The sequence below is a fragment of the Podarcis raffonei genome, chromosome 3 (genome assembly GCF_027172205.1).
Source record: "Podarcis raffonei isolate rPodRaf1 chromosome 3, rPodRaf1.pri, whole genome shotgun sequence".
Lineage (NCBI taxonomy): Eukaryota > Metazoa > Chordata > Lepidosauria > Squamata > Lacertidae > Podarcis > Podarcis raffonei.
The window spans coordinates 109645875-109672274 of record NC_070604.1 but is presented as its reverse complement, the minus strand read 5'-3'; the positions used below and the strand labels follow the sequence as shown (position 1 = coordinate 109672274).

General features: G+C 46.1%; 1 protein-coding gene across 2 annotated transcripts in view; it reads left to right on the top strand.

Moving 5' to 3' along the window:
• Nucleotides 1–25983, top strand: part of FSHR (follicle stimulating hormone receptor) — a 95615-nt gene extending 69632 nt beyond the window's left edge. The window contains exons 7-11 of one of the 2 annotated variants that reach the window (XR_008329765.1): nt 4518–4586; nt 6638–6712; nt 10690–10875; nt 22315–24783; nt 24820–25983. Coding sequence is in view for 1 of the 2 variants with exons in the window: in XM_053383571.1 (XP_053239546.1) it covers nt 4518–4586; nt 6638–6712; nt 10690–10875; nt 22315–23548 (1564 nt within the window). In the remaining variant the exon portion in view is untranslated. Of the gene's footprint in view, nt 1–4517; nt 4587–6637; nt 6713–10689; nt 10876–22314 lie in introns of both variants that reach the window. The other variant, XM_053383571.1, reaches the window with a different exon arrangement.
• The last annotated feature ends 417 nt before the right edge of the window (nt 25984–26400 follow it).

Here is a 26400-nt window from a genome sequence, read left to right as displayed (position 1 = left end):
TGAGCCATATGTAACCTGAGTGGCATGACTGGCAGTTCTTCAAGGCAGTATCCCAACCACAATCCTGTATGAAAAAGATGAAGAGGCAAGCCAGGGTCAGTGAGATATTGCAGGGGCATATACAATTACACGTTAAAGCCATGGTTTTCCCAGTAGTAATGTATGGAACTGAAAGCTGGACCATAAAGAAGGCTGATCGCTGAAGAATTGATGCTTTTGAATTATAGTGCTGGAAGAGACTCTTGAGAGTCCCATGGACTGCAAGCAGATCAAACCTATCCATTCTGAAGGAAATCAGCCCTGAGTGCTCACTGGAAGTACAGGTCCTGAAGCTGAGGCTCCAATACTTTGGCCACCTCATGAGAAGAGAAAACTCCTTGGAAAAGACCCTGATGTTGGGAAAGATGGAGGGCACAAGGAGAAGGGGATGACAGAGGACGAGATGGTGGGACAGTGTTCTCGAAGCTACCAGCATGAGTTTGACCAAACTGCGGGAGGCAGTGGAAGACAGGAGTGCCTGGCGTGCTCTGGTCCGTGGGGTCACGAAGAGTTGGACACGACTAAGCGACTAAACAACAAATACAATTACGAATGGGGTGGAGAAAAGGAATAAAAAGAACCTAGAGCAGGGACAGGAGGGCTGTGGCCTTCCATGTCCTGCTGGACTCCAACTCCCATCATTCCCTGACCATTGGTCCATGCTGGCTGGTGCTGATGGAGGGCCACAGGGCAACCGAACCTAACATAGTTCAGTTTCATAGAGCTCCCCCTTCTTCGGTGTGTCGTGTGAATTTCGAGAGGGGGGAAATGCAAAGGTACAATGTGCAGCCTGCTTGCTAAGAAGTGTAAGGCCCCAACACTGAAAGAGGATTGGATATTATATACGGATTATATGGGGGGGGGATATTATAACAAGAAAACAATCATAACGGGCTGAAAAAATACTCAGTAGTAGATGTTATAACTGGAGATTGTGTAAGGTAATGAAAACAAATTAGTAGAGTAAGAAAACGCAGTTGAAAGGATAGTAGATAGGAAACCATGGAAAGAGCGGAAGGGAAGTATAATTTAAGATATAGAGGATTGAAATAATCTTGGAAGAATTTAGATATGTTATTATTACTATCATATGTTTTTGTTTTATACCTATGCTATCTTTTTCCTATTATTTTATGTATGGCTGTAACATAGTATGTGCTGACGACGAGATAAAACAGAAAAGCAAATGTGTGAGTGTGTGTGTGTGTGTGTGTGTGTGTGTGAGAGAGAGAGAGAGAGAGAGAGAGAGAGAGAGAGAGAGAGAGAGCCCTATTCAATAAGACTATATGTTTACTCTGAGAAGCTTGGGTGCTTAGGATGTGTAAAAAAAAAAAACCTTTAAGCATTCAACATGCTTCACATGCATGGCACTATTGTCATCCTTGCAACAAGGTAAATCAGTATTGTTATCCCCCATGTTGCAGATGGGGAGATCGAGGCTGTGAGAAAGTGTCCTGTCCAAGTCCACCTAGTGAGGACATAGTAGGGTTGAGTTGCAATTCCATCCAAAGGCATCCAGCCTTGTAGCTCTCTTTGACCACTAGATCAGGCCAGCAATCTTAGAAGTAGCTGTGGTGAGTGCGATGGACCATTGGGTGGAATTCAACGTTGTGGTATTACAGATGTTCTGTCTGAGCAAACATATCGGCTTTTCCTCCTCCTGTGAGCTGTTCTGGGGGGTTTCTGGAACACCCCCAAGCCAGTTTGAAGGGGAAGGGATGAAAGCAGAACCCCTTGAACAAGGCTTCCAATGACAGGCTTCATTTGGGCAACTCTTGCCCGGTGTTGTTGTTGTTTAGTCGTTTAGTCATGTCCGACTCTTCATGACCCCATGGACCAGAGCACGCCAGGCACTCCTGTCTTCCACTGCCTCCCGCAGTTTGGTCAAACTCATGCTGGTAGCTTCGAGAACACTGTCCAACCATCTCGTCCTCTGTCGTCCTCTTCTCCTTGTGCCCTCCATCTTTCCCAACATCAGGGTCTTTCCCAGGGAGTCTTCTCTTCTCATGAGGTGGCCAAAGTATTGGAGCCTCAGCTTCAGGACCTGTACTTCCAGTGAGCACTCAGGGCTGATTTCCTTCAGAATGGATAGGTTTGATCTTCTTGCAGTCCATGGGACTCTCAAGAGTCTCCTCCAACACCATAATTCAAAAGCATCAATTCTTCGGCGATCAGCCTTCTTTATGGTCCAGCTTTCACTTCCATACATCACTACTGGGAAAACCATAGCTTTTACTATACAGACATTTGTTGGCAAGGTATTGCCCAGTATTAGCAATTTTAAATAAAATAATGTTACGTATTAAGATTACTTGTCTGGAAAGAATGGTCTAAACAAGGAAGTTTTGCAGGAGTTATAAACAAAGCAATGAACGCACCTACCTAAAATGACTAATTAATGGCTAATGGAAACTATTGCAATATTAGTCTTCATTATTATCATCATCAGTGCTCTGACCTTGTTTGGAAAGTCTTGTCAGGAGCTTCCTGGCTGACGAATGACTCCCTGTCTGACTCTCCCCTCAACGGCTGCAGGCTAGGCCTCAGGGGGTCCACATCTTGATTTGTTCTCTCTCCTGCTCACCCTCTTGGTTTCACACAAGCACTCATGTCAGGGAGCCTAGCTGTGAAGCCATTTCTCTCTGGCTTGTCTTGTCACCTCCAGAGGCATCACGGGAGGTTTCCTCGTAAGCCGTGATCGCCTCTGACATGCATCAAAGACGTGACACTACCAGGCACGTGCCTTTCACAGTCAAAAGGGTAATCTCTCCAACCATGACTGTAATTGATTTCCATGTCAACCTTCGCACACCCTCTTGGACCTTAGATAAGCGTATCGCTCGAATGGGCAGCTTTCGCTCTGGATTAGAGGCCAAGCATGGAGGCTTTCTGACAGTTTAATTAAATGATTCATTGTCAGCCCATCACTCAAGCCTGCCACTTTGGGTTAAGAGTGGATGAGTCTTGCCGAGTCACAATAGGAGCAGGGGAGGAGGCAAATTATGGGGTGGAAGTGATAAATACAACTGACTGAAGAAGATTGTTTGGGATGAATCGAGGAGCCCGAGAGAGGGAAAGGCAGGTTAGCTATCGTCGTTCCCTCAGAGAAAAATTCCTCTGCAAGCTTGTCGAGATTCCCTAGTATTACTGTTTTTTCGTCATTTTGGAAAGCGCTTTGAGTTTCCAAAGAAACTTGCAATTGCATAAGGCACTGAATGCTCTCCTGCCTCATCCCTCAGTCTGGTTTGCACAACGTGGTAAGCCAAACTATGACTTTGCAGGAACATGCCTGCTACCAGATTGAAGCTTGCAACTGCTTTGCTTCTCCCTGGCTCTCTTTCCTGCCATGGCATGCTGTGTCATCCCAACTGGGAAGCACCAGGGTCAAGCGCCCTCCGCATTAACCGTGAACTGTAGCCAAGGTTTGCTATTGCTATTTGTGCAATGTAGGCATGGAGAATTTGATTCCATTCAGGTTTAATTCACACTTTCCTAAACAATCTGCAAATCAAAACATAGCAATCTTTCAAAATTTGCATTTTTCCTTAATTTGGCAGTGCAGTGCAGTTTTCTTGGTGAGTAATGTGTGCAAAAGTGCATGCACTAGGGCAAAATGTGCAATATTTTGTTTGAGAAATTGTGTTTTTGGTATAACAAAAGTGTCCAGAAAATGCACTGGAAAGCGTGGGATAAGTTTTGCTTGGCGCAATATTGTCTGAACTCCCTGCAAGCCAATCAGGATGAATGTTCAATTAACAGGCCATCTGGAAACAACCTTAAGTAGTAATTCTGGTCTATAAATGTAAAGGTAATGAAGTTACTTGTCAGTTTGATAAATGCATTATTTTGAGGTGAAGAACCCAATTAGAAAATTAGAATATTTGCAAATGATGTGATGCATAGCAGGATTGCCCCCTTTAAATGAGCAAATCAAACTTTGAAGAACTGTTACATTGCAAAAAATGGGACACTTCTTTTCATGTCTTTCAGGCCGCCCCAGGTCCAAATCCCCAATTAGCTATGAAGTTCATTTTGTAATCTTGGATAACTCACTCTCTTTCGACCTAACCTACCACAGAGCACAGCCGTGAGGATAAAATGGGGAGAGGGATAAACCTTGTATGCCGCCTGGAATTCCTGGGTGGAAAAGTGGTATATAAATGAAGCAAATAACTTTCTTCCTTCCGTTATCCTTTTGCTAACATTTTGATTGACACCCTCCTTTTCCTGCAGAATGTGTGGCACATGGTAGATGCAACTCACTGAATTCTTATCACTGCTCCAGAGACAGTCTGATTGACTTTCTGTGGGAGTGTCACAGTTTAAAGGCTATTGTTGTTTTATGAAAAAAAGTTATTTACCACAAATTCCTTTTTAAAGGGGGGGGGTTGTTTTAAGGAGAATTTCAGTAGAATGCTGCCATTTTTTAAAAAAAAAACATAGAATAGAGTCTAACAGCCATTGTCTCTTTATTGCAGAAGGCTAAATAAAAATGGACTCACCGAAATTGAAGACCATGCCTTCAATGGGACCATCTTGTCTGATCTGTGTGTATTATTTCATTATTCTACTGATTTGACTCTTTGGAGGGCATTCCATGGGAGATATATATTGCAGTTATTCTGTTACAGTTTTGTTTTCCATAGAACAGATTTAAGTAGAGGGCGGATTCAACTGAGCTGAACTCAGATTAGAGACACAGCAGTTGAAACCCCTCCAGTGTGACATGGCCCAAATCCAGGACACCATCTTCTGGGTCGGAAATCCCATGTGATTCATGTGACCCATGTGAGATCTCAGCCCAAAATCACATGAAAGCAAGGCACCCAAAATGGCTGCTGTGCTCCGACGGGGGGGGGGAGGGATGTCCTAGTTTTTATGAGGCATTTGATGGGTATGCAGTTTATGCTAGGCCCAATAATTTCTACTCTGAGTAAACCTTGGTTGAATGCCACCCATTGACATCCATCTCCCATTGATAGGAATTAGTGCTTTAAAATGCTTAACTGTAATTGGATCGTGCTCAGTGTATTTCTTTAGGTAACAGACTTCATATACAGCAGGGGTCAGCAAACTTTTTCAGCAGGTCCACTGTCCCTCAGACCTTGTGGGAGGCCGGACTATATTTTGGGGGGGAAATAATGATGCAAGAGCACCACGATCCCGGGGGGCTGCTTACCTGTGTCTTGCAAGCGGCAGGGGCTGGCGGCGGCAGCGGAGGAACGTTGAGCGGCACGCGAAAGGGCTCCGGAGAGGGGCTGCTTAAAATGGCAGCCACTTGAGCGTTGCTGCTGCTGGCACCAACAAAGCCCAGTCCCCTTCCTCCTCTAGGCAGGGCGGGGAGAAGCCAGGAGGAGGGAGGGAGGAGGCGCCGGTGTGTGAGGGAGAGGGATGGAGAGGCAAAGAACGCACATGCGCTGGCGATCCACGCAGTGATTCCCAGAGTGTCCGTGGGCCGGATCCAGAAGGCAATTGGGCCTGATCTGGCCCGCAGGCCTTAGTTTGCCCACCCATGGTATACAGCTTAATCTCTGTGTTTGTGTTTAAGTTCTTTCTTTGCATAGGATATTGAGTCTTAAGCCAGGTAGCTTACACACAGCTAAGGATCACTGTGTTGTTAGAGGTGGCAAAACAGGGGTGTAAATCCTACAACCGTGGAGTGAAATCATAACAGAGAGAGGAACAGTGGACGTTGCTTTATGGAGTCTCACAATGGTCCACCAAGCACTGTTGACAACAGGGTTGTTTATTGGAACTCCAATCCAAAGCTGGAGCCAAAGTCCTTTGGGTCCTCTGAGGGGGCTGATCCTTGGGCCCCTTACCTATGTCTCTCTGGAACTGGCATAATGAATACCCTCCCCACCTTCTACCCTGGCTGTCACAAGCCGGCAGGGCTTGAGGTCCAGCTGTGGGACTGACACTTCACGCCCCGCTGACTCCATTTCAGATTGTTCTGCCCCAGAGCCAGCGGTGGAGCAAGCCGATCAGGCACCCTGGGGCGGCATGCGTGCCCTGTGCCCAGGGGTGGGGCCAGCTGCCCACAGGGCCGGGCAAGCCAGAGTAGGACACTCCGCAGGGCCTCCAAGGAGTCTGCCTGCCTCCTCCCACTCAGCCACCCTACAGCTGAGGGGGAGGCGGCGGGCGGACCGTTTGGGGCAGAGCCGAGCCTGTGGGCGCCCAAGCCACCGTGTCACTCCCAGGAGAGACATGTGGTTCAGGCATGCTGCAGGCCCTGCGGTGAGTGCCGCCTGGCATTTTGTCACCCCCCTCAGTGGTGACACCTGGGGCAGCCCCACTGCACCTCCACCGCATCCCCCTTCCTCCGCCCCTGTCCAGAGCAGACTTACAGTCTAAAATACACAAGACAAAAGGGGGGAGAGGAGGGAAGAGGTGAAAAAAGCAAACTCAGGCGCTCGTGCTTAAAGTTAAAGGGCTCCCAATGATGGTCTCAGGGCCTGGATCGGTTCATAGCCTTTCTTTCAAAACAACTGACTAGTCAATTAAACATTAGCCATTTAAGCAACCCTAGCTGCTAGTTGATGATGAAAAAAATCAAACAGTAACCATAACTTTTATTTATTTCTTCTTTCTAACATAGAAATCTGAGTGGTAATGACAAGCTGGAAAAATTACCTAATGAAGTTTTCCTAGGAGCCAATGGACCAGCCGTTTTGTAAGTAATAATTCTCACTAATTTTTTGCTGCCGTTATGTCAATATCTCAGATGAGTGGTCACGACAGACAAGGAGGCACATATTCAGAATTCAAAAATGCCGCACCCCAGCCTGCTGTCTTAAGGGGCATGGACCAGCAAGACCTGCTCCCTGTGGTTATTCTGTTTGTGTGTCCAGGCTAATGGGTTTTTTAATCGTACGATCATGTTCAGCAGTGCTTGCCTCTCTCGGGCAGAACCCTCCATTTCTGGGCAGCGGAAAGGCCTTTGACTCCCACAGCATCACCAGCCTTATGTAAATCTCACCATCTGTATTTGTCCTCTGCTCCTGATAATGTTTATTCCAACCCCCCTGTTTTGTTTTGCTTTCCCTGCACAGGATTCGAGCTCTTCCTTATCCGTGATTTTAATATTTGGATAAGGCTGTAACTGAAGCTTCTTTGTAGCAGCCAAGCAATAAACATTTCTTTGAGATGGGGTTACGGCAGGGCGGGGAGGGGGGAGGAAAATAACCACCGTTTCCCTGTAGCGAGAAGTTAACGCGACGCCTTTGTAAGCAGGAGCCAAACACCATCACATTCTGATGGGTTATCAAATTGATTTCACTGCAGTTCAGATTCATCCGATACTTCAAATTCAAACACTGAGTTATTTTTATGAGAATTATTCTGTTCTATTACATCGTTCTGTGGATGGTAAATTGCCTTTTTTCTCTCTTTTTTTTATCCTGGCCAAGATCATGAAAGAGAGTTTTTCTACTCATCTGTCACCGGAGAATACACCCAAACGTACTTTCACTTACAGGAATGATTGACCCATAATAACATCTTTGCTTGGCGAAAACAGAATTGACTAAATCAATTCTTTTTCTTGCTTTCTTTTTCCAACCCCCCTCTTCTTCTTCTTTTCTACCAGCACAACAAATGGTATTTTTTTATTAAATTGCCCGACAGGCTGATTTAAGGCTTGTTGTTCCCAAATCAGTATTCAGGTGACAATTAACAATGCCAAGTAGTTTATATTCAAAAAGAAGAATCCAGAGCCAGCATTTGCGTAAAACATTGAGTTGCAAGGTGGTGCCGCTCAAGCTAACAATGGAATTGGAACTCGGGACAATGTGGGGTACTAGCCAGGTATCCACCCTGTCTTCTCCTATCCATCTCTAACCAACATAAGGTGCTTCAGAGAGATTGGGCGGGCAAGCAAGAAGACCGGTTCACACCAAGGTGGAGAACCTGTGGCCCTCAAGATGTTGTTGGACTACAACTCCCATCATCCCTGATGATCGGTCCTGTTGGCTGGGGCTGATGGGGAGTCCAACTGTATCTCAAGGGCTGCCGTCTCCCCAGTCCCTGCTTTATTGGCACCTCCAAATCTACATGCTGATCAAGGTGGGCCACTTCTGCCTGCCAAATGGTAGAACCGGCCCTTTCTATACTTGGACCTGAGATTGGTTCCCTTACCTGGCCCAAATTTAGTTGTGCAGTCTGCCCATGAAAAGGAACAAGTTCTATCCCTGGGGCTTTCCAAAGAGCATGCAAATGCACAACAATTCAATACCCAAGATGAAAGCTTCATCGCCAGCATCCAGTTGGACAACATTTTTGACCTAATGTCATTCGTTATGTCTTGGGCTTACGAAGCAGCCACTTTATCAGCTTTACCAGTATGTCTGCCCTCGTCCCTTTGCAATGAACAGTGGTCATATTCAGATTTTCACCACCCCACCCCACCCGCTTTCATGTTGACCTAATGGTCAATTTTCTGCAATGAGCAGAAGCTCTCAAGTTTTTATCCTCTCCAGGCCCCTTCAGCTTCAGCATCTGTCAGGGAATCATCCCTCCTTGCACCACTCATTTTGTGCCATCATCCAACACCCATTCATTTTTGGGGTGCCTTCTCTCCTTCAGACCACTCATGCACAGTGAAGACAGTCCTTGACCAAATGGCAATCCACTTGAATTCTCTGCTTGGCACTTTTCCTCATACATTGGTTTGTTTCCATGTATTGTGGCCTTGCAGCTGTGAAGCTTCATCTGGACACACACAAACACACACACACACACACCCCTCTAGTGTCAATGTCTTGTTGTGCTAATGCTGCAAGAACTGTATTTTGCGGGCATGGAAGCCAAACAGATTGCCTGTTGTCTCCTCCTTGTCAGCTCTCATTGCTATTTTCTTGCAGAAAGCAATCATATCTGTTCAGCATGGCTTCCCTCCTGGAAAACTGGGCTTGGTACTAGCAACCTTGACATCCCTATCCCTTTATATGAGTTTCCTCCACACCCCACCCCACACCCCAAAAAAGAAAGAAAGCTAAAAGCCAGCTATTACCTGCAGGCTGCCTGTCTACAGGCTAACATGGGATGCTCATGAACATTCTAACTGCCCAGGACAAATGCATCAAATGTGTCAGCTTTGCTAGAACTTTGGCAAACAGTGTGATTTCTAAGAAGGAAGTGGGTGAGGCAGAAAATTCACGCAGGATCTAAAGACAAAACAGGTTGGGTGCTGACGGCAGAGAAGGAACCAATAGGCAAAGGAGCTTTGGAGATAGATGCCCTGAGGACCAGGGAGAACAAAGTGATGCTCAATGGGGTACAGGTTGAAGTTAGGGCAGGCAACAGAGAATGGGCACGTGTACCTTTAACATGTTATCAGCAGAGTTAATCTGGCATGGACATGGGTGAACCTGCCGAAATTCCCTCTTCCCACAAAATTGTTGAAAGATTAAGGAGCCCTATCCGTCTTTGTGTCTGTTGAAGTGACTGCCAGGCATTGGCCCAGTTCCAAGGCAGGTTGCAGCTGGGGCTCAATTGCAGAAAACAAGATCCAGACATGATCAGAGACAGTCAGAAATCAGGAACCACAACAGGCAGAGTCTGTAAGGACTCACTGCACCGCTTGAGAAACTGGCTTGGATATAAGGCCTTTATGGAGTCTGGTGTGTCCTGATTGGCTTGTAGAGTCAGCTGACTCCCTTCAGGCTAAATATGCAGCTTAAGGGCACCTTTTCCCTTAAGGTGGGGTGTTCCCCAGGCCACCACCCACTCTCATTAGGCCACACCCCTTTCATGCCCTTCTTCGAACCCTCCTTGGATGCTTTTGTCTAGATGGGAAGGTGTCCTTGAAAAGCCTCTTGCCTGGCTGGCTGGAGAGGTGTGTTCAAAAACTACTCCCATCCTAAGGACTAGCCAGCCTGGTCTTCTGATGACCCAGAGGGCTGGTGGTGCAAATAGCTGGATGCTGAAGACCATAGCTAGGAGCTTTTCTCAATGTCTTCAAGTATCTGTACAAGTCTTTAGCTGCAGGTTTCTAGTATTTTAACACAAGGATCAGAGCATATAGATGAGAAACTATGTATTGAGCCCAGGAGAGTTTACCTACAAATAGGGGTGTTGGAGAACTCCAACAGAAATGGGAACAGAAATTGCCAGTGTTTGCTTATTCCCATGTCCGAAACAGAAATCAATTCAGTGAATATGACCGGTATTCCCTGTTGTTTTTGGCTTTCAGCCCACAAGCAATACGTTATTGATTACATTTCTTCTCCCGTTTGCATTGTGTTCCCTTTACATTGATATGAATGGGGTAGAATGACAGAATGATGATGCAGTTTAGGTAATTGATGACCTAAGGTTGGTAATGTCCCCACAGAGGACAGTAAGACAAGTAACCTGGGTTTTGGCAGAAGATGAACTGCAGCAGAATGGAAACACTGCTACATGTGAGAGGGCACGATAAAAAATAATGCCTTCTGATGTCCCTACTTACAAGTAAGACCCACGTCTTCGGTAGGGCTTACTCTCAAGGAAGCTTGCACAAGATCATATTATCAGTTCTTATTTTTCGTGTTTCTTGCTAGTTTATTTTCCGTTGCTAATGAAGGAGATTCTCAAAATGTCTCCAGCGTTCCATGTAAGTAGTGAATTGGTTTGTTTGGAATTATGAAGCAATCGCATTTCTTCTTAAAGGGATATTTCAGAGACCAAGATCAGCCAGCTGCCCAGCATTGGACTGGAGAAAATTAACAAGCTGATAGCAAGATCTGCGTACAACTTAAAGAAACTACCTCCTTTGGACAAGTTCCGCTCCTTGATTGAGGCAAACCTGACCTATCCAAGCCACTGCTGTGCATTTGCAAACTGGACGAAACAAAAGTGAGTGGCCCCAATTCTTTGCATTTAAGAGTCTGAATTTATCTGTAAGTGTCTGAGTCTGTCTTGAGTTAGATGGTGTTTGTCACGTGCCATTTCTCTGTCCTGCTATGCCAAAGAGACTGGTGTAGTACCTTTAAAGTTTCTCAAGCAGTTTCAAAAACACGCAGGCTCACAGAATTCCCAGCTCTCATGCTTTGAGCAGGAGATACCAATGGTCAAGTATGGTCTATTGGTAAAACCTATTGGTTTCGCAACTTTCTGACTAGTTGCAGGACCTTAGCCAGACCTAGCAGAGTCAACGCAGAATCCACGGAAGCAATTGGCAACTTGGCTGCAGACAGGATAGACGAAGCAGGAACCAGGAACTTGTAGTTAGGTGTTTATTATATACAGTGGACCATTTACAGGAACAGAACACAGATCTTTTGCTAGCTCTCTCTCTCAACTCTCAACTCCTACACTGACATAGAACTCTGAACCTCTGAACACTGAACTAACAGTTAGTAGGCCATTAATTATCACTCCTTTGAGAGAGCTTGACCAATCAGGGAGCGGTCTCCATGTCTCTGTTATCACCAGGCAGACTTACTCCTTCAGATTGCCTTCTGGCTGTCTGCCAAACCTTAATTGACTCTGTGTCAATGTACTACATGTACACAGTTTCCCAACATGGTCACCTTTCCAGATGTAAGGACTACCCATTAGACCAGAAATTGGGAAGCCTGTAACCCCTCCATATATTTGTTGGACTCCAGCTCCTATCAGCCCCAGCCAGCATAGCCAGTGGTCAAGGATGATGGGAGCTGTAGCCCAGCAAGGTATGTTGGGCCGCAGTTTCCCACTCCTGTTTTAAAGGATTCACCAATGAGAGTGGGAATTCAACAGCATGGAGGGTTGCTAGTTAGCCACCGGTGCAAGGCAACTCCTCTTCCTTTTTGCTAAGGCCTTTTTCTTATAAGGCAGAGGAGGCTGGAGAGGGCCCAAGAGCTTTCACACACCACTTAAAAATCGTAGAATCATGGAATCATAGAGTTGGAAGGGAACTGCAAGGTAGGAATCTCAGCTAAAGCAGCCATGACAGATGGCCATCCAATCTCTGCTTGAAAACCTCCAAGGAAGGCGAGTCCATCGCCTCTCATGCGAGTCTGTTTCATTGTTGAATAGCTCTTACTGTCAGAAAGTTCTTCCTGAGGTTGAGTCGGAATCTCCTTTCTTGTAACTTGAAGCCATTGGTTCAAGCCCTACCCTTCAGAGCAGGAGAAAACAAGCTTGTTCCCTCTTCCATGGGATAGCCATTGAGATATTTGAATGTGGCTATCATAAATCAGATATCCTTCAAAAACCACACTCGTTTCTGCAGTGCAGCTCTCCGGGAAAGTACAAAAAGTACATTTGCTATGTAAAGCTTGCATAAATCTGCATAGATTGGTGGAAATAATGTATACAGGGCCGTAGCTAGGGGGTGGTGAAGTGGGGCCCTGCCAGGGGCACAGGCGAGGAGGGGGCGCAAAAATCAGCTAAAAACATGTACATAAACATGCCTATAAATAAAAATATCAATTATTGCCTCATAGAAAAAGGTTTTTAATAGAGGGTGAATTGAATGGGTGGAGGGGGGAGGTTGGAGGAGAGGGGGAAAGGAGAGCTAATTTGTCTGCGGCTAGGGGGCGTAATCTGGACGGTTCTGCCAGGGGCGCAAGATCACCTAGCTACGGCTCTGAATGTATACAGTTGCATTATAGCAGCATACAAAAATGTGTACATTAAGAGAAATTTGTTCCAAAATGCTGACAAATTGTCGAACCTGTACAAAACCTGTACAAACTGGTGTGGAAATGTAGAGTACTGAACCTAAGACTAGGAAAATGAGAATCTGAGATAAACCGAAACTGACATATTCATTCATCCCTGCTCGCTACCAGACAGACCCTTGCCTGCTCAGGCGAGAGACCAAGAAAGTTGTTGGGCCATTTTGAATCCAGCCAACAGAAGAAAGAGAAATCTTTCCTTTTTTGCAGCTTGCCAAAAAGAAGCAGGCTTTGGGTGGTACATTCAGGTACACATTGTTTGCCTCTGGGGGGGGGGGGATGCTGATGTTATTCAGTCTATCTGAATGCCTGCTTGGTCCTCCCATGTAGAATATGTATGTAAATGACAGACACTGGCAAATTAGAAACAATCCTCAAGTCTGCAAGACTTGCCTTCACAAAAGAACTGACTGCATAAAAGGCTGCTTCCAGAGGCTCTCTATCACTTTGGCAGATGGGAAGAGGACCATAGACATTTGGGCAGCCATAGGACAGGATAGGAGTGGGCGCGATGAAATTGATACACTCACAGCGTGCATTTGCGTCCCTGATTTTCGAAAAGATTCATTAGCAAGACCCCCGTGGAGCTTTACCAATGCTAATCACAGGGCCTCCTCAGCCTCTTAAATCAACCTTCCCTACAAATGATTTGCCACCAGTGGGGTATCGCCGGGCCTTCGAGCATCAAGGGTCCTCCTCATTTATCTCCATCTTTCTCAAGTATTCTTTGAGATTTGCACGTTGATTGATTTAATTAACCCACAAACTCTGTTGGTTTATGTTGCCGATCATGCATTTAACTGCTTCTCGGTTCAGTGTTTCACGGCACAGGTGGGCTGGCTTCAGCCTTGCAAAATCCATTATTATTATTATTTATGAGGACCCTCCTGGTCCACCACTCACGTTCGAAATTTGCAGACCAAGAGTGCATATGCTCAGGATGTCCTGGCGCTTAAGGCACAACCAATCTGCTTTAAGTGATCCTGAGTATGTACTCCTCGCTTAAGAAGTACTTGACAGCACAATGCTGTGCATGACTATTCAGAAGTAAGCCCAGCTGAGTCCAATGCGACTTGCTCCCAGGTAAGTGTGTAAGATTGCAGCTTTGCAACTGTCTTTGCAGTTGACAAGTAATCCACGAGCAAATGGACAGTGGTTCTTTCACTTGATAAGTGTTTAGAATAGATAGATAGACAGATAGGTAGACAGACAGAAGTGTGTGTACAGTGCTTTCCCCCAAGAAAAATAGGTGCCGGGACTCACCGTGAAGTTGTTACAATACGTCACCAGGCACCTTGGGGCAGCCCTGAACAGATGCTGGTTTGACAACAGACATGTTCGCTACCTGCAGAGGTTCTAAGAACTACAGCAAGCTGTCTTCCTAGCTGATTTGGGGGTCTCCCCTGCTTCTGGTGCAGGTCAAATAAATGCACTTCCGCCTCCCTTGTTCCCTTAGATTCAGGTGGATGGTTAGGGCAGCTCAGAAGGGCTCTTCCACAAACACATACATGTGCCATGGTAGAGGCCTGGCTGGAAAGCTTAAAGCCCTCTGCCATAACATGGGAGGCAGATAGAAGACAAGGAAATATGAATTGGCCCCATAGCTTGTTTAAGCACGGATAAGAGCGGCTAGGAGCTTTTTGCTCCCTGCTAACTGAGATGTCACCCCAGGTGACTATTTAAGAACATAAAGATAGAGCTCTGGGCACCACAATTTAAGAAGGGTGTTGACAAGCTGGAGCACGTGTAGAGGAGGGCAACCAAGGTGATCAAGGGTCTGGAAACTAAGCCTTATGAGGAACGGTTGAGGGAGCTGAGTAAGTTCATAGAATCATAGAATCATAGAATCATAGAATCATAGAATCATAGAGTTGGAAGAGACCACAAGGGCCATCGAGTCCAACCCCCTGCCAAGCAGGAAACACCATCAGAGCACTCCTGACATATGGTTGTCAAGCCTCTGCTTAAAGACCTCCAAAGAAGGAGACTCCACCACACTCCTTGGCAGCAAATTCCACTGTCGAACAGCTCTTACTGTCAGGAAGTTCTTCCTAATGTTTAGGTGGAATCTTCTTTCTTGTAGTTTGGATCCATTGCTCCGTGTCCGCTTCTCTGGAGCAGCAGAAAACAACCTTTCTCCCTCCTCTATGTGACATCCTTTTATATATTTGAACATGGCTATCATATCACCCCTTAACCTCCTCTTCTCCAGGCTAAACATGCCCAGCTCCCTTAGCCGTTCCTCATAAGGCATCGTTTCCAGGCCTTTGACCATTTTGGTTGCCCTCCTCTGGACACGTTCCAGTTTGTCAATGTCCTTCTTGAACTGTGGTGCCCAGAACTGGACACAGTACTCCAGGTGAGGTCTGACCAGAGCAGAATACAGTGGCACTATTACTTCCCTTGATCTAGATGCTATACTCCTATTGATGCAGCCCAGAATTGCATTGGCTTTTTTAGCTGCCGCGTCACACTGTTGGCTCATGTCAAGTTTGTGGTCAACCAAGACTCCTAGATCCTTTTCACATGTAGTGCTCTCAAGCCAGGTGTCACCCATCTTGTATTTGTGCCTCTCATTTTTTTTGCCCAAGTGCAATACTTTACATTTCTCCCTGTTAAAATTCATCTTGTTTGTTTTGGCCCAGTTCTCTAATCTGTCAAGGTCATTTTGAAGTGTGATCCTGTCCTCTGGGGTGTTAGCCACCCCTCCCAGTTTGGTGTCATCTGCAAATTTGATCAGGATGCCCTTGAGTCCATCATCCAAGTCGTTGATAAAGATGTTGAATAAGACCGGGCCCAAGACAGAACCCTGTGGCACCCCACTAGTCACTCTTCTCCAGGATGAAGAGGAACCATTGATGAGCACCCTTTGGGTTCGGTCAGTCAGCCAGTTACAAATCCACTGAGTGGTAGCATAGTCAAGACCGCATTTTACCAGCTTCTTTACAAGAATATCATGGGGCACCTTGTCAAATGCCTTGCTGAAATCAAGGTAGGCTACATCCACTGCGTTCCCTTCATCTACCAGGCTTGTAATTCTGTCAAAAAACGAGATCAGGTTAGTCTGACATGACTTATTTTTCAGAAATCCATGCTGACTATTGGTGATCACAGCATTCCTTTCTAGGTGCTCACAGACTGTTTGCTTAATGATCTGCTCCAGAATCTTCCCTGGTATTGATGTCAGACTGACTGGGCGGTAATTATTTGGGTCCTCTCTTTTCCCCTTTTTGAAAATAGGGACAACATTTGCCCTCCTCCAGTCTGCCGGGACTTCGCCTGTTCTCCAGGAATTCTCAAAGATGACTGCCAGTGGTTCTGAAATCACATCTGCCAGTTCTTTTAATACTCTTGGATGCAGTTCATCTGGCCCTGGAGACTTGAATACATCTAGACTAGCCAAGTATTCTTGTACTATCTCCTTAGCTATTCTGGGCTGTGTTTCCTCTGCTGAATCATTTGCTCCAAATTCTTCAGGTCGGGCATTGTTTTCTTTATCGGAGAAGACTGAGGCAAAGAAGGCATTGAGGAGTTCAGCCCTTTCTGTGTCCCCTGTTTGCATTTCACCATCTTCTCCTCTGAGTGACCCCACTGTTTCTTTGTTCTTCCTTTTGCTACGAACATACCCATAAAAGCCTTTTTTGTTGCTTTTAACCTCTCTAGCAAGCCTGAGTTCATTCTGTGCTTTAGCTTTTCTGACTTTGTGTCTACACGTGCTGGCTATTTGTTTGAATTCCTCTTTGGTGGTTTCCCCCCTTTTCCATTTTTTGTACACATCCTTTTTTAATCTTAACTCAGTTAAAAGTTCTTTAGATAGCCACCCTGGCTTCTTTAGGCACCTTCCATGTTTCCGTCTCATTGGTATTGCCTGAAGTTGTGCTTTTACTATCTCCCTCTTAACAAACTCCCAGCCATCATGAACTCCCTTTCCTTTTAGTATTACTGTCCATGGGATCTCACCCAGCACTTCCCTAAGTTTTATGAAGTCGGCTTTCTTAAAGTCGAGAAATTGAGTCCTAGTATGCTTGGCTGCTCCTTTCCGCTGTATAGTAAACTTCAGAAGAGCATGATCACTCGCGCCTAATGATCCTTCCACTTCTACCCCACTAACCAGGTCATCAACATTGGTTAGGACCAGATCTAAAATGGCTGTTCCTCTTGTTGCTTCTCCCACTTTCTGGACAATGAAGTTGTCTGCAAGGCCAGTGAGGAATCTGTTTGACCTTATGCTCTTGGCTGAGTTTGACATCCAACAAATATCCGGGTAATTGAAGTCCCCCATTACTACTATCTCCCTTCCTTTTGCATGCTTGGCCATCTGTTCCAGGAAGGCATCATCTATGTCCTCCGTTTGGCTTGGGGATCTATAGTAAACTCCCACAATGAGGTCACTGTTATTCTTCTCTCCCTTAATTTTGACCCAAATGCTCTCACTTTGGCTTTGAGGTTCTAAATCTTGGATCTCTTCACAGGTATACACATCCCTGACATATAACGCCACTCCTCCTCCTTTCTTGTCTGGTCTGTTTCTCTGAAATAGATTGTATCCCTCCATTATTACATTCCAATCGTGGGACTTATCCCACCAGGTTTCAGTGATTCCTATTATGTCATATTTAGTTTGCTGTACCAAGAGCTCAAGCTCATCTTGTTTATTTCCCATACTTTGCGCATTAGTGTACAGACATTGAAGTCCATTAATCATTCCCCCGTGTCTCTTATTTAAGGATTTTTTCCTCCCACCACTAGGTCTGCGTGCTGTTTGCTCCATTCGGTCTATGACATTTGGATGATCATCTTCATCAATTGATAGACTCCTACCTTCAGGAGCACTGTCTCCCTCCCCCACAATAGTCAGTTTAAAGCCCTCCTGATGAGGTTTCTGAGATTTTTTGCAAAAACATTCCTCCCAACCGTTGTGAGGTGCAGCCCATCGCTTGCCAGAAGTCCATCTTCAAGAAACTGCAATCCGTGATCTAAGAATCCAAACCGTTCCTGTTTACACCATTTGCGAAGCCAGTTGTTCACTTCCACTATTTTTCCCTCTCTCCTTGGGCCACGTCGTTCAACTGGGAGGACAGATGAGATGACAATTTGTGCATTTAATTGCTTCAATTTCCTGCCCAGAGCCTCGTAATCTCTTTTGATCTTCTGGAGGCTATTGCTTGCAGTGTCATTGGTTCCCACATGAACCAAGAGGAAGGGGTATTTGTCAGTGGGTTTTATGATTCCTTGCAGTCGTTCAGTTACATCTTGGATCTTAGCCCCGGGGAGACAGCACACTTCCCGAGACATCTTGTCAGGCCCACAGATCACTGCTTCTGTTCCCCTCAGTAGGGAATCCCCTATCACCACTACACGCCTCCTCTTAGGTCTGGTCGGGGTTCTTCCGTGAGCTGTCCGTTCCAAGGTCGCCTGCACATTCCCTGAGGACTGCCTTTGCTGCTCGTCTTCATGTACCTGATCTACTGTAATGAGGGAGAGATCCTCAAATGGAGTCTGCTCTTCGTCTTCCATGCTAGGGGAAAGGACCTCAAAGCGATTGCGTATTTCTAAACAATCAGAGCGAACCCTGGGCCTCCTACTTCTTTGAGTCACGTTTCTCCATATATCTGGCTCCTGTGTTGGTGAACTAGCCTCCTTCTCAGGGGAGTCCCCTGTCTCCTCCTTGGTGGAGACGGTGTGCTCTGTTGCTTCCAAGAAGAGCTCCAGCTCTCTAATTCTTTGGGGCGTAGCTACACGTTCCTCCAGTTGCTGGACTTTGTCTTTTAAGAGGGCAATCAACATGCAATTGCTGCAGGTAAAGCTGCCTGCAACCTTTGGCAAGATGGCAAACATTGCGCAGGAACCACAGGCGACTGCAGCTGTTCCCTCACCCTCCATCTTGAGAAGGTGTTGTTGGGGGTGACTACAGCGGTCCTCCATCATAAAAAGCGTGAAGACAGGACAAATAAATCCCCCCAAATAAACCTATATCTCCCCCAACAAACGTTTGAGACTAGCTCCCCTAAATCTAAAAGACGGATCAAACTGCGCGCGCCGCTAGGCGCGCGCCGCTGCCCTACAAGCTCTGACAAGCTCCTCCCACAGCTAATCACCTACCTCAACAGAAGCCCTGCCCCCTCTGACCTTTGCACAGAGAAAGCAGCTAATCAGCCACAAGAAACTCACACAAGAAAACCCTTTTTGTTCCTTCTTCAGCTGCTGCCCTACAAGCTCTGACAAGCTCCTCCCACAGCTAATCACCTACCTCAACAGAAGCCCTGCCCCCTCTGACCTTTGCACAGAGAAAGCAGCTAATCAGCCACAAGAAACTCACACAAGAAAACCCTTTTTGTTCCTTCTTCAGCTGCTGCCCTACAAGCTCTGACAAGCTCCTCCCACAGCTAATCACCTACCTCAACAGAAGCCCTGCCCCCTCTGACCTTTGCACAGAGAAAGCAGCTAATCAGCCACAAGAAACTCACACAAGAAAACCCTTCGTTCAGCCTGGATAACAGGACATTGAGAGTAGATGAGATAGTAATCTTCGAATATCTCAAGGGCTGTCACAAGGACCCGAACCAGTGGCTTCAAGCTACAAGAAAGGAGATTCCAGCTTAATATCAGTCTGTTCCTGCTTGCATCGGGTCTCCCACCCTTCCTCCCTTTTAGGTCAGCTTCTTTTGCGTATTGACCTTGCTATGGTTGCCTTGGTTGCCCAAGGGGCCTGGTAGGACTTTTTTATCCATTTGGCGAATTGGCACAAGTCTCTTGGTTTCTCCGCCTACCTTGTAGCAACTCGTCACAACTTTCTGGTATTAGGCATTGGAATAGGTGTGCTGTGTTGGAGGATTGGGTATGGCCATCATCAACCCCTCCTCTTTTGGGTATTCCGTTAAAGGAATCTGGCAGTCATGGATCCTGTCTGATGCCCTGCTGGTGGCCAGGGCCATGGCACGACCCCTGGTGACGTAATGGGGAAGCTTCCAGTTGTATTTGCATCAACAAGCTCCTCCCACTGGTTGTTAACCCTGAAATGACTCCCTGCTGAGCGGGGTGGAGTCATGTACTGCTGTTTTTATCCAGTGCCTAAGCCAATACTACTCAAATGCTGTAACCAATAAAGTTGTGGCCTTATTTTGCCCATTAACCTAAAATAATGTGCCTTTGTGTCTTATTATAATCCTATGCGGGTGGCAGGTCCTCGACTCATGAGCTGTTCAACAGTGAAATGGACTCCCTTGGAAGGTGTTGATCTGCCCTTCATTAGAGGTTTTTAAGCAGAGGCTGGCTGGCCATCTGTCATGGATGCTTTAGTTGAGATTCCTGCATTGCAGGTGTTAGGTTGTGGGTGAACATATCAGACGACACAACGATTCTTCAAACAGCTCTTGTTTATTCACAAGCCAGGACAGAACTAAACTGATGGGTTCAGTCAGCCTGCTTATATAGAGCTCCAGTACAACGTTACTGTAACCACTTTCTAAAACTATCCAATCACTGAACGTCACTTTCGATCCCTTATTTGCATAACTATCTACAGTATCCCCCTGCTGGCCCAGGGTGAGAACTTCAGTACATAACAGCAGGGGGTTGAATTAGGTGGCCCCTGGGGCCCCTTCCCACTCTACAATTCTTTGATTCTACCCTCTTCTCATGGCAGTCATGGGTGACCCACAAGCGAGATCTGAATGCAACAGCGCTCTGCCCTTCTGTGGCTTCCAGCAACTGGTATTCAGAACCACTGCTGCCTCTGACTGTGGAGGTCGAACGTATAACACAGATCCATGCCCCAGTCTCCCAAGTTGGCCAAAGGCGATAAATAATGCACATCATATTGCTAGAAATATCCTGAGTATTTGCTCTGCGTTTATTTCAAGACCGAGACAATTCTCCTGGGAATTTCTGTGGAGGTATGCAAGGGAGATATAACAAGAGTGAACAGGAGAGAGAAAGGCTGGTGGAATCAGAATAGGATTGCACGAAACCTCATTAAGGTGCTGCCCTCTCAGGACTCTCCATTTGCCAATGTAAAAGATTTCCACCTCAAGCAATGCTTTCTTCCTCAACGTTCAGAAAGAGAAAGACTTTCTTCTAGCCAACAACCTCTCTCCCACACAGAGGGGAGTGTGGGCTGGGTGGCTGTTTTATCTCTCCACACACACACACACCACTCCACTTGGCATAGAAATGCAATGTCGGTTTCCAAACCTCCTCTGCAGTCAGTCATCCAGAGAGTTGCTGTTGTTTCCTCCTAAGCTTTGATCAAAGAAATCAAAGAAAGGTGATGATTCTTTCATGGGATTGAGTTCGGCGGCAGAGACTTCAAGTCAGCTTTTGTGTTCAAGATAGGCTTCCCTCCCACACATACGAGGAAGACGAGAGATGAAGCTGGGGCTGTTTAGGGATTGGGGAGGTGGGAGAGAGAGAATTCGGTTCGTTTCGCATTTGAAGGGGAGCTCACTTAATTCATACTTCCTGAAATAATATGCGAACCAAAACATAGCTGAAATGGAGACTTCTCTGAATTTTGCAGAGCAATTCTGCCGCTAGGCATTGTGGGTGTTGAGGAAGGCCACTCCCCCCGGAAGCCAATTCCTAGGGGGTGGGGACCACACTCACCGCCACTGCTTTAAGAGGCTCCAGCGAGGCCTCAGGACACTGATGCTGCTGCTGCTACTGCTGCAGCAAATGTCAAAAATTGTGTTACATATTTTAAAAGCGTTTTTACTTTGTTGCACTGTGAAAGGTGGTTTTATTTATATATTTTTTATTTTATTTTCATTTTTATTTTTGTTTGGGGTGGGACAAATGTCGAGTTGGGGTAGGGGTTAGTTTTATTTTAGTACAATTGTTTTTGGCTTTGTTTTTACTTTTACTATTTTGTTAGGCTATTGTACAGGTTGTATTTTCTTTTTAATGTTTTTAATATTTGGTGCTGTATTGTTTTTAATATTTGGTTGGAAGCCTCCCAGAGTGGCTGGGGAAGCCCAGCCAGATGGGCAGGGTATAAATAATAATATATTATTATTATTATTATTATTATTATTATTATTATTATTATTATTAGGCAATGCATGCATAAATGCATATATTGGGGCTCTTAAACTGTCCATATAAGTGCATATGTTATTTTTTTTAAAAGCACAAAAGATATATAAAATAACTTACATTATATTGGGGGAAATTGCTTTGCAAAAATGTTTGCATTGTGCAAAATTGCACATGAGCATGCGTATAATTAGTGGGAATGGACCAAGTTCTTGGGGGGAGGGGTACCATTGGTGAGAAAGGCCTCTGCCTTGTAGGTTATCTCTGTGCTGCCAATGGACAATGAACATGGATAGGGGAGATGATCTTAAAGAATTAAGTTGAGATGGGAGTAGGTGCCCCTTCATATATTTGAATCCCAAGCCATTTAGGATTCTAAAGGTAAGTATCTGCACCTTGACCTGGATCCAGAGGTTTCAATATAAAGCCCTGTGTAATTTGTCATTAAAAAGAGAACTGCAAAGGGTTTTGCCACAGTTAACAAGGGAAAATGCAATAGTTGGCATTTGTATTTGTGTGTGTACCTGCGTATGCACAATTCTTTCTTTCTTGCTGCGTTTTTGAGGTTTGTGACCATATTCTTTTTCTTCCCTTCCAGTTCTTTTTTCCACCCCATATGCAATAAGTTATCTCTTCTGCTAGATATTGACGGGACAGATTTTGACCTGGACGACGAGCACGATTACTACCAAAGCCTGTGCAAGGAAGAGGTTGAAGTCATTTGCTTCCCTGAGCCGGATGCCTTCAACCCCTGTGAAGACATCATGGGCTACAACGTCCTCCGGGTTCTCATATGGTTCATCAGCATCCTCGCCGTCATGGGGAACCTGGTTGTGTTCCTGATCATAGTCAACAGCCAGTCCAAGCTCACTGTCCCTCGGTTCCTCATGTGCAACCTTGCGTTTGCAGACCTCTGCACCGGCATCTATCTGTTGCTGATCGCCATCAAAGACATACAGACCAAAAGCCAGTATTACAACTATGCCATCGACTGGCAAACGGGTGCGGGTTGCAAGGCAGCCGGCTTCTTCACCGTCTTTGCCAGCGAACTTTCCGTCTACACCCTGACCTTCATTACATTGGAGCGGTGGCACACCATAACCTATGCCATGGAGCTGGAACGCAAAGTCCGCTTCAGACACGCTGTGGCCTTCATGCTTGTCGGATGGGCTTTTGCCTTCACTGTGGCCATCCTCCCCATTTTCCAAGTCAGCAGCTACATGAAAGTTAGCATCTGCCTACCCATGGATATAGAAACTCGCCTTGCCCAGGCATATATCATGTTTCTGCTGGTACTGAACATCCTGGCCTTTCTCATCATCTGCACTTGCTACATCAGCATCTACATCACCGTGAGGAACCCCAACATCATCTCATCCAACAGCGACACCAAAATTGCCAAGCGCATGGCGGTCCTGATCTTCACGGACTTCCTCTGCATGGCGCCCATCTCCTTTTTCGCCATATCGGCATCGCTCAAGTACCCTCTCATCACCGTCTCCAACTCAAAGATCCTCCTGGTTTTGTTCTACCCCATCAACTCGTGCGCCAACCCGTTCCTGTACGCCATCTTCACCAAGAATTTCCGCAAGGATTTTTTCATTTTGCTGAGCAAATTTGGCCTTTGCGAAAAGCAAGCTCAGATTTACCGAACAGAAACCTCCTCCACCGTTCCTACCTCTCATATGAAAAACGGGCACTGTACACCTGCTCCCAAAGCCAGCGAGGGACCTGCCTATGCGTTAGTCCCCCTGAATCATGTGAACTCAGAACACACGGGGGTAGGACCCGAATCAACGGCTCCGAGTTCCAAGAAGGGAGATTCTGACTAAACATACGAAAAAGCTTTCTAGGTTGTGGAGTCTCCTTCCTTGGAAGTTTTTAAGCAGAGGCTGGATGACCATCTGTCATGAATGCTTTAGCTGTGATTCCTGGCGTTGCAGGAGGTTGGACTAGATGACCCTTAGGGTCCCTTCCAACTCTGCGGTTCTATGATTCTATGATCCATGGAGTTATGCCAAGAATTATCAAAGAGGGACCCATGCTTTCCGGGAGAGACAGAGAATTACAAAAGAAGACAAAAGCTTCTGTTCTTACCATTTACATTCCAAAATGTACCAAACCTCAGTGTTCTTAGGATTAAGTATGCCTACCTGTGAGTTGTGTTGCGACTTGATTTTGCCAGGTATTCAAACTGATTCTGCAAAACAAAAACTTGATTTTCAAACTTCTGGGGAGGTTTTATTTTCCCCCTTTGCTGTGTGAACCCACAAACCAAAAGCTTCCTTAGCGCTCATCTAGACTTCCTTTTGCATTGCATTTCTAGGCCCAGGTCTGGGCTTTAAAGCTCCATGTCTGAGCAGATTTTGTAGCTGTCTGTTTGTCCTGGGACTTTACCCAGGAAAACCCACACTTTACCACTGAATCGGAGAAAAAGGCAATTGGGTTTTCCGCGAATTGTCGTTTGCTCTGATTCAGTAGTAAAACGGGGGGGGGGGGGTCCGAGCAGAGGCAGATTTAGGGCAGCACAACCAGTTCTCCCACACCAGGTGCTAAGCTAAGGGTGGGGCCATAAGGCGTTGCAGCTATCACATAATGAATTTAGCAGCATGGAAGGCAAGAGCCGGGGACTGCCGAATTTTGGCCTTGAACAGGGCACCGCCTGACCTGTGCCTGGAAAGTGCAGTGCAAAAGGAAGTCTGGGTGAGCCCCAAATGAATGTTTTGAGATGCTTTGTATCAAATCTGACCCTCCAGATGTTGTGGGAGTCCAACTCTCACCAGCCTGAGCCCATGTGGTTAATGGTCAAGGACCATGAGAGCTGCCATCGAACAACATCTCGCCATAGCTTGCCCACCCCTTATCTACTGAATTGGTAGACGCTCTCCAAACTCTCATGCAACGGTCTTTCCAAGTGGTTCTGCTACCTATGAACCAAATATGTTGAAAGTTGAACCTGAGACCTTCTGCATGCAAAATGTGTGCTCCATCGCTGATTTAGCCCTGTCTACATGTTTGCCTCGGTAATAAAAGGGAAGCACTGTGGGTCTCATGAGAAGCTCTCTAGGTGATACACTGGCTCCCTACACTATGGGGACTGCAGGCCCTTGATTCACCCTCTTTTTTCATATCCTGGTTCCCAGAACCTAAACCAAAGGTAAGAGTGAGCATTAACTCTCCAAATCAGTGTAATTTCTTGGTAATATTCAAGGAGGCTCAGAGTCACACTTCAATAGATACAGCCTGGAAGATCAGCATCTTCATTTTTAAAAGTTGAAAGCTGCCAGCAGGGCAAGGAATGGATTATCTATATTGCATGGGGAGGGGGGGTTAACCCTTTCTTCTTATGCTGTTTCCCTGATTTAAACGTCCCCTCATGCTTCCGCTTGCCCACAAGGAAAAAAATCAGGTGAGCTATAGTACATGTATTTTCTCTTGACCAGAACAAACAGCAGCATGTGGCAAGAAAGGGGGAAGCTTAGAGTATTATTTTTTTAAAAAATGGTGTTGGGTAAAGGGTTAACTCCCCACATAATACTATGAAGTTGATGTGACTCACAGCTTCTTTTAAGTTAAAAAAACCCTAATGGAATAGTTCACAGATCTCTCATGTCTTATGTACCGGTGCTTTCAGTTGTTCTCATTTCAGTCTGGCTTCAGGCCTAGTCATGGCACTGAAACTGCCTTGGTCCCCCTTTTTGATGGCATTTATCGGGAGAGAGATGGGGGAATTGTGACCCTGATTGTTCTTGATCTTCTGGTGGCTCTCGTTACCATTAACCGCAGTATCCTTCTGAGGTATTCTCAGGCAGGTGGGGGGCACAGTGCTTCAGCGGTCCCTCTCCTATGTCCATCACCATTTCCAAAAGTAGTCATGGGAGGATACTGTTCAGCACCATGAGAGTTGTCCTGGCTCCATCTTGTCAACCCATGTTATTTAAAATCTGTCTGAGGCCTATGGCCACTGTCATCAGGAGATTTGGTGTGAAGTGTCATCCATATGCAGGTGATAGCTCTAGCTCTGTTTCATCTGAATTAGGAGAGGCAGTGATGGATTGGATGTGGGTAGAGAAATTGAAGCTGAATCCTGAAAAGACAGAGGTGTTGCGTGTCCTGGGTTCTCACATCCATGAGGTGGGGAAGCAGCCTGCCCTGGACGGGGTTGCACTCCCCTAGAAGAAGCAAGTTTGTAGCTTGGGGGTGCTCCTGGGATGGATCTGCACACAGGGGGGCGGGAAACGCTATAAGTCAGAAATTAAATTGTTATAACAAAAAGGGGGGGAAACGCTATGTAAAAATCGCATAAAATTATTTTTGCTCTCTGGCACCATCTGGTGTTGCATGTTTATAATGAATTCAAAGCATTTTTTGTCTAATGTAGCTGACTCCCTGGACTCAGCACTGTCACTGGCGGCTTAGGTGGCCTCAGTAGCAACAAGTGCCTTTTTACAGCTCCAGCTGGTTTGCCACCTATGGTCCCTTTTGGACAGAGATGACTTAGCCACTGTGCTCCATGCTCTAGTACAGGCATCCTGAACCTGCAGCCCTCCAGTTGTTTTGGCCTACAACTCCCATGATCCCTAGCTAACAAGACCAGTGGTCAGGGATGATGGGAATTGTAGTCCAAAACATCTGGAGGGCTGAAGGTTGGGGATTCCTGCTCTAGTAACTTCCAGGTTGGATT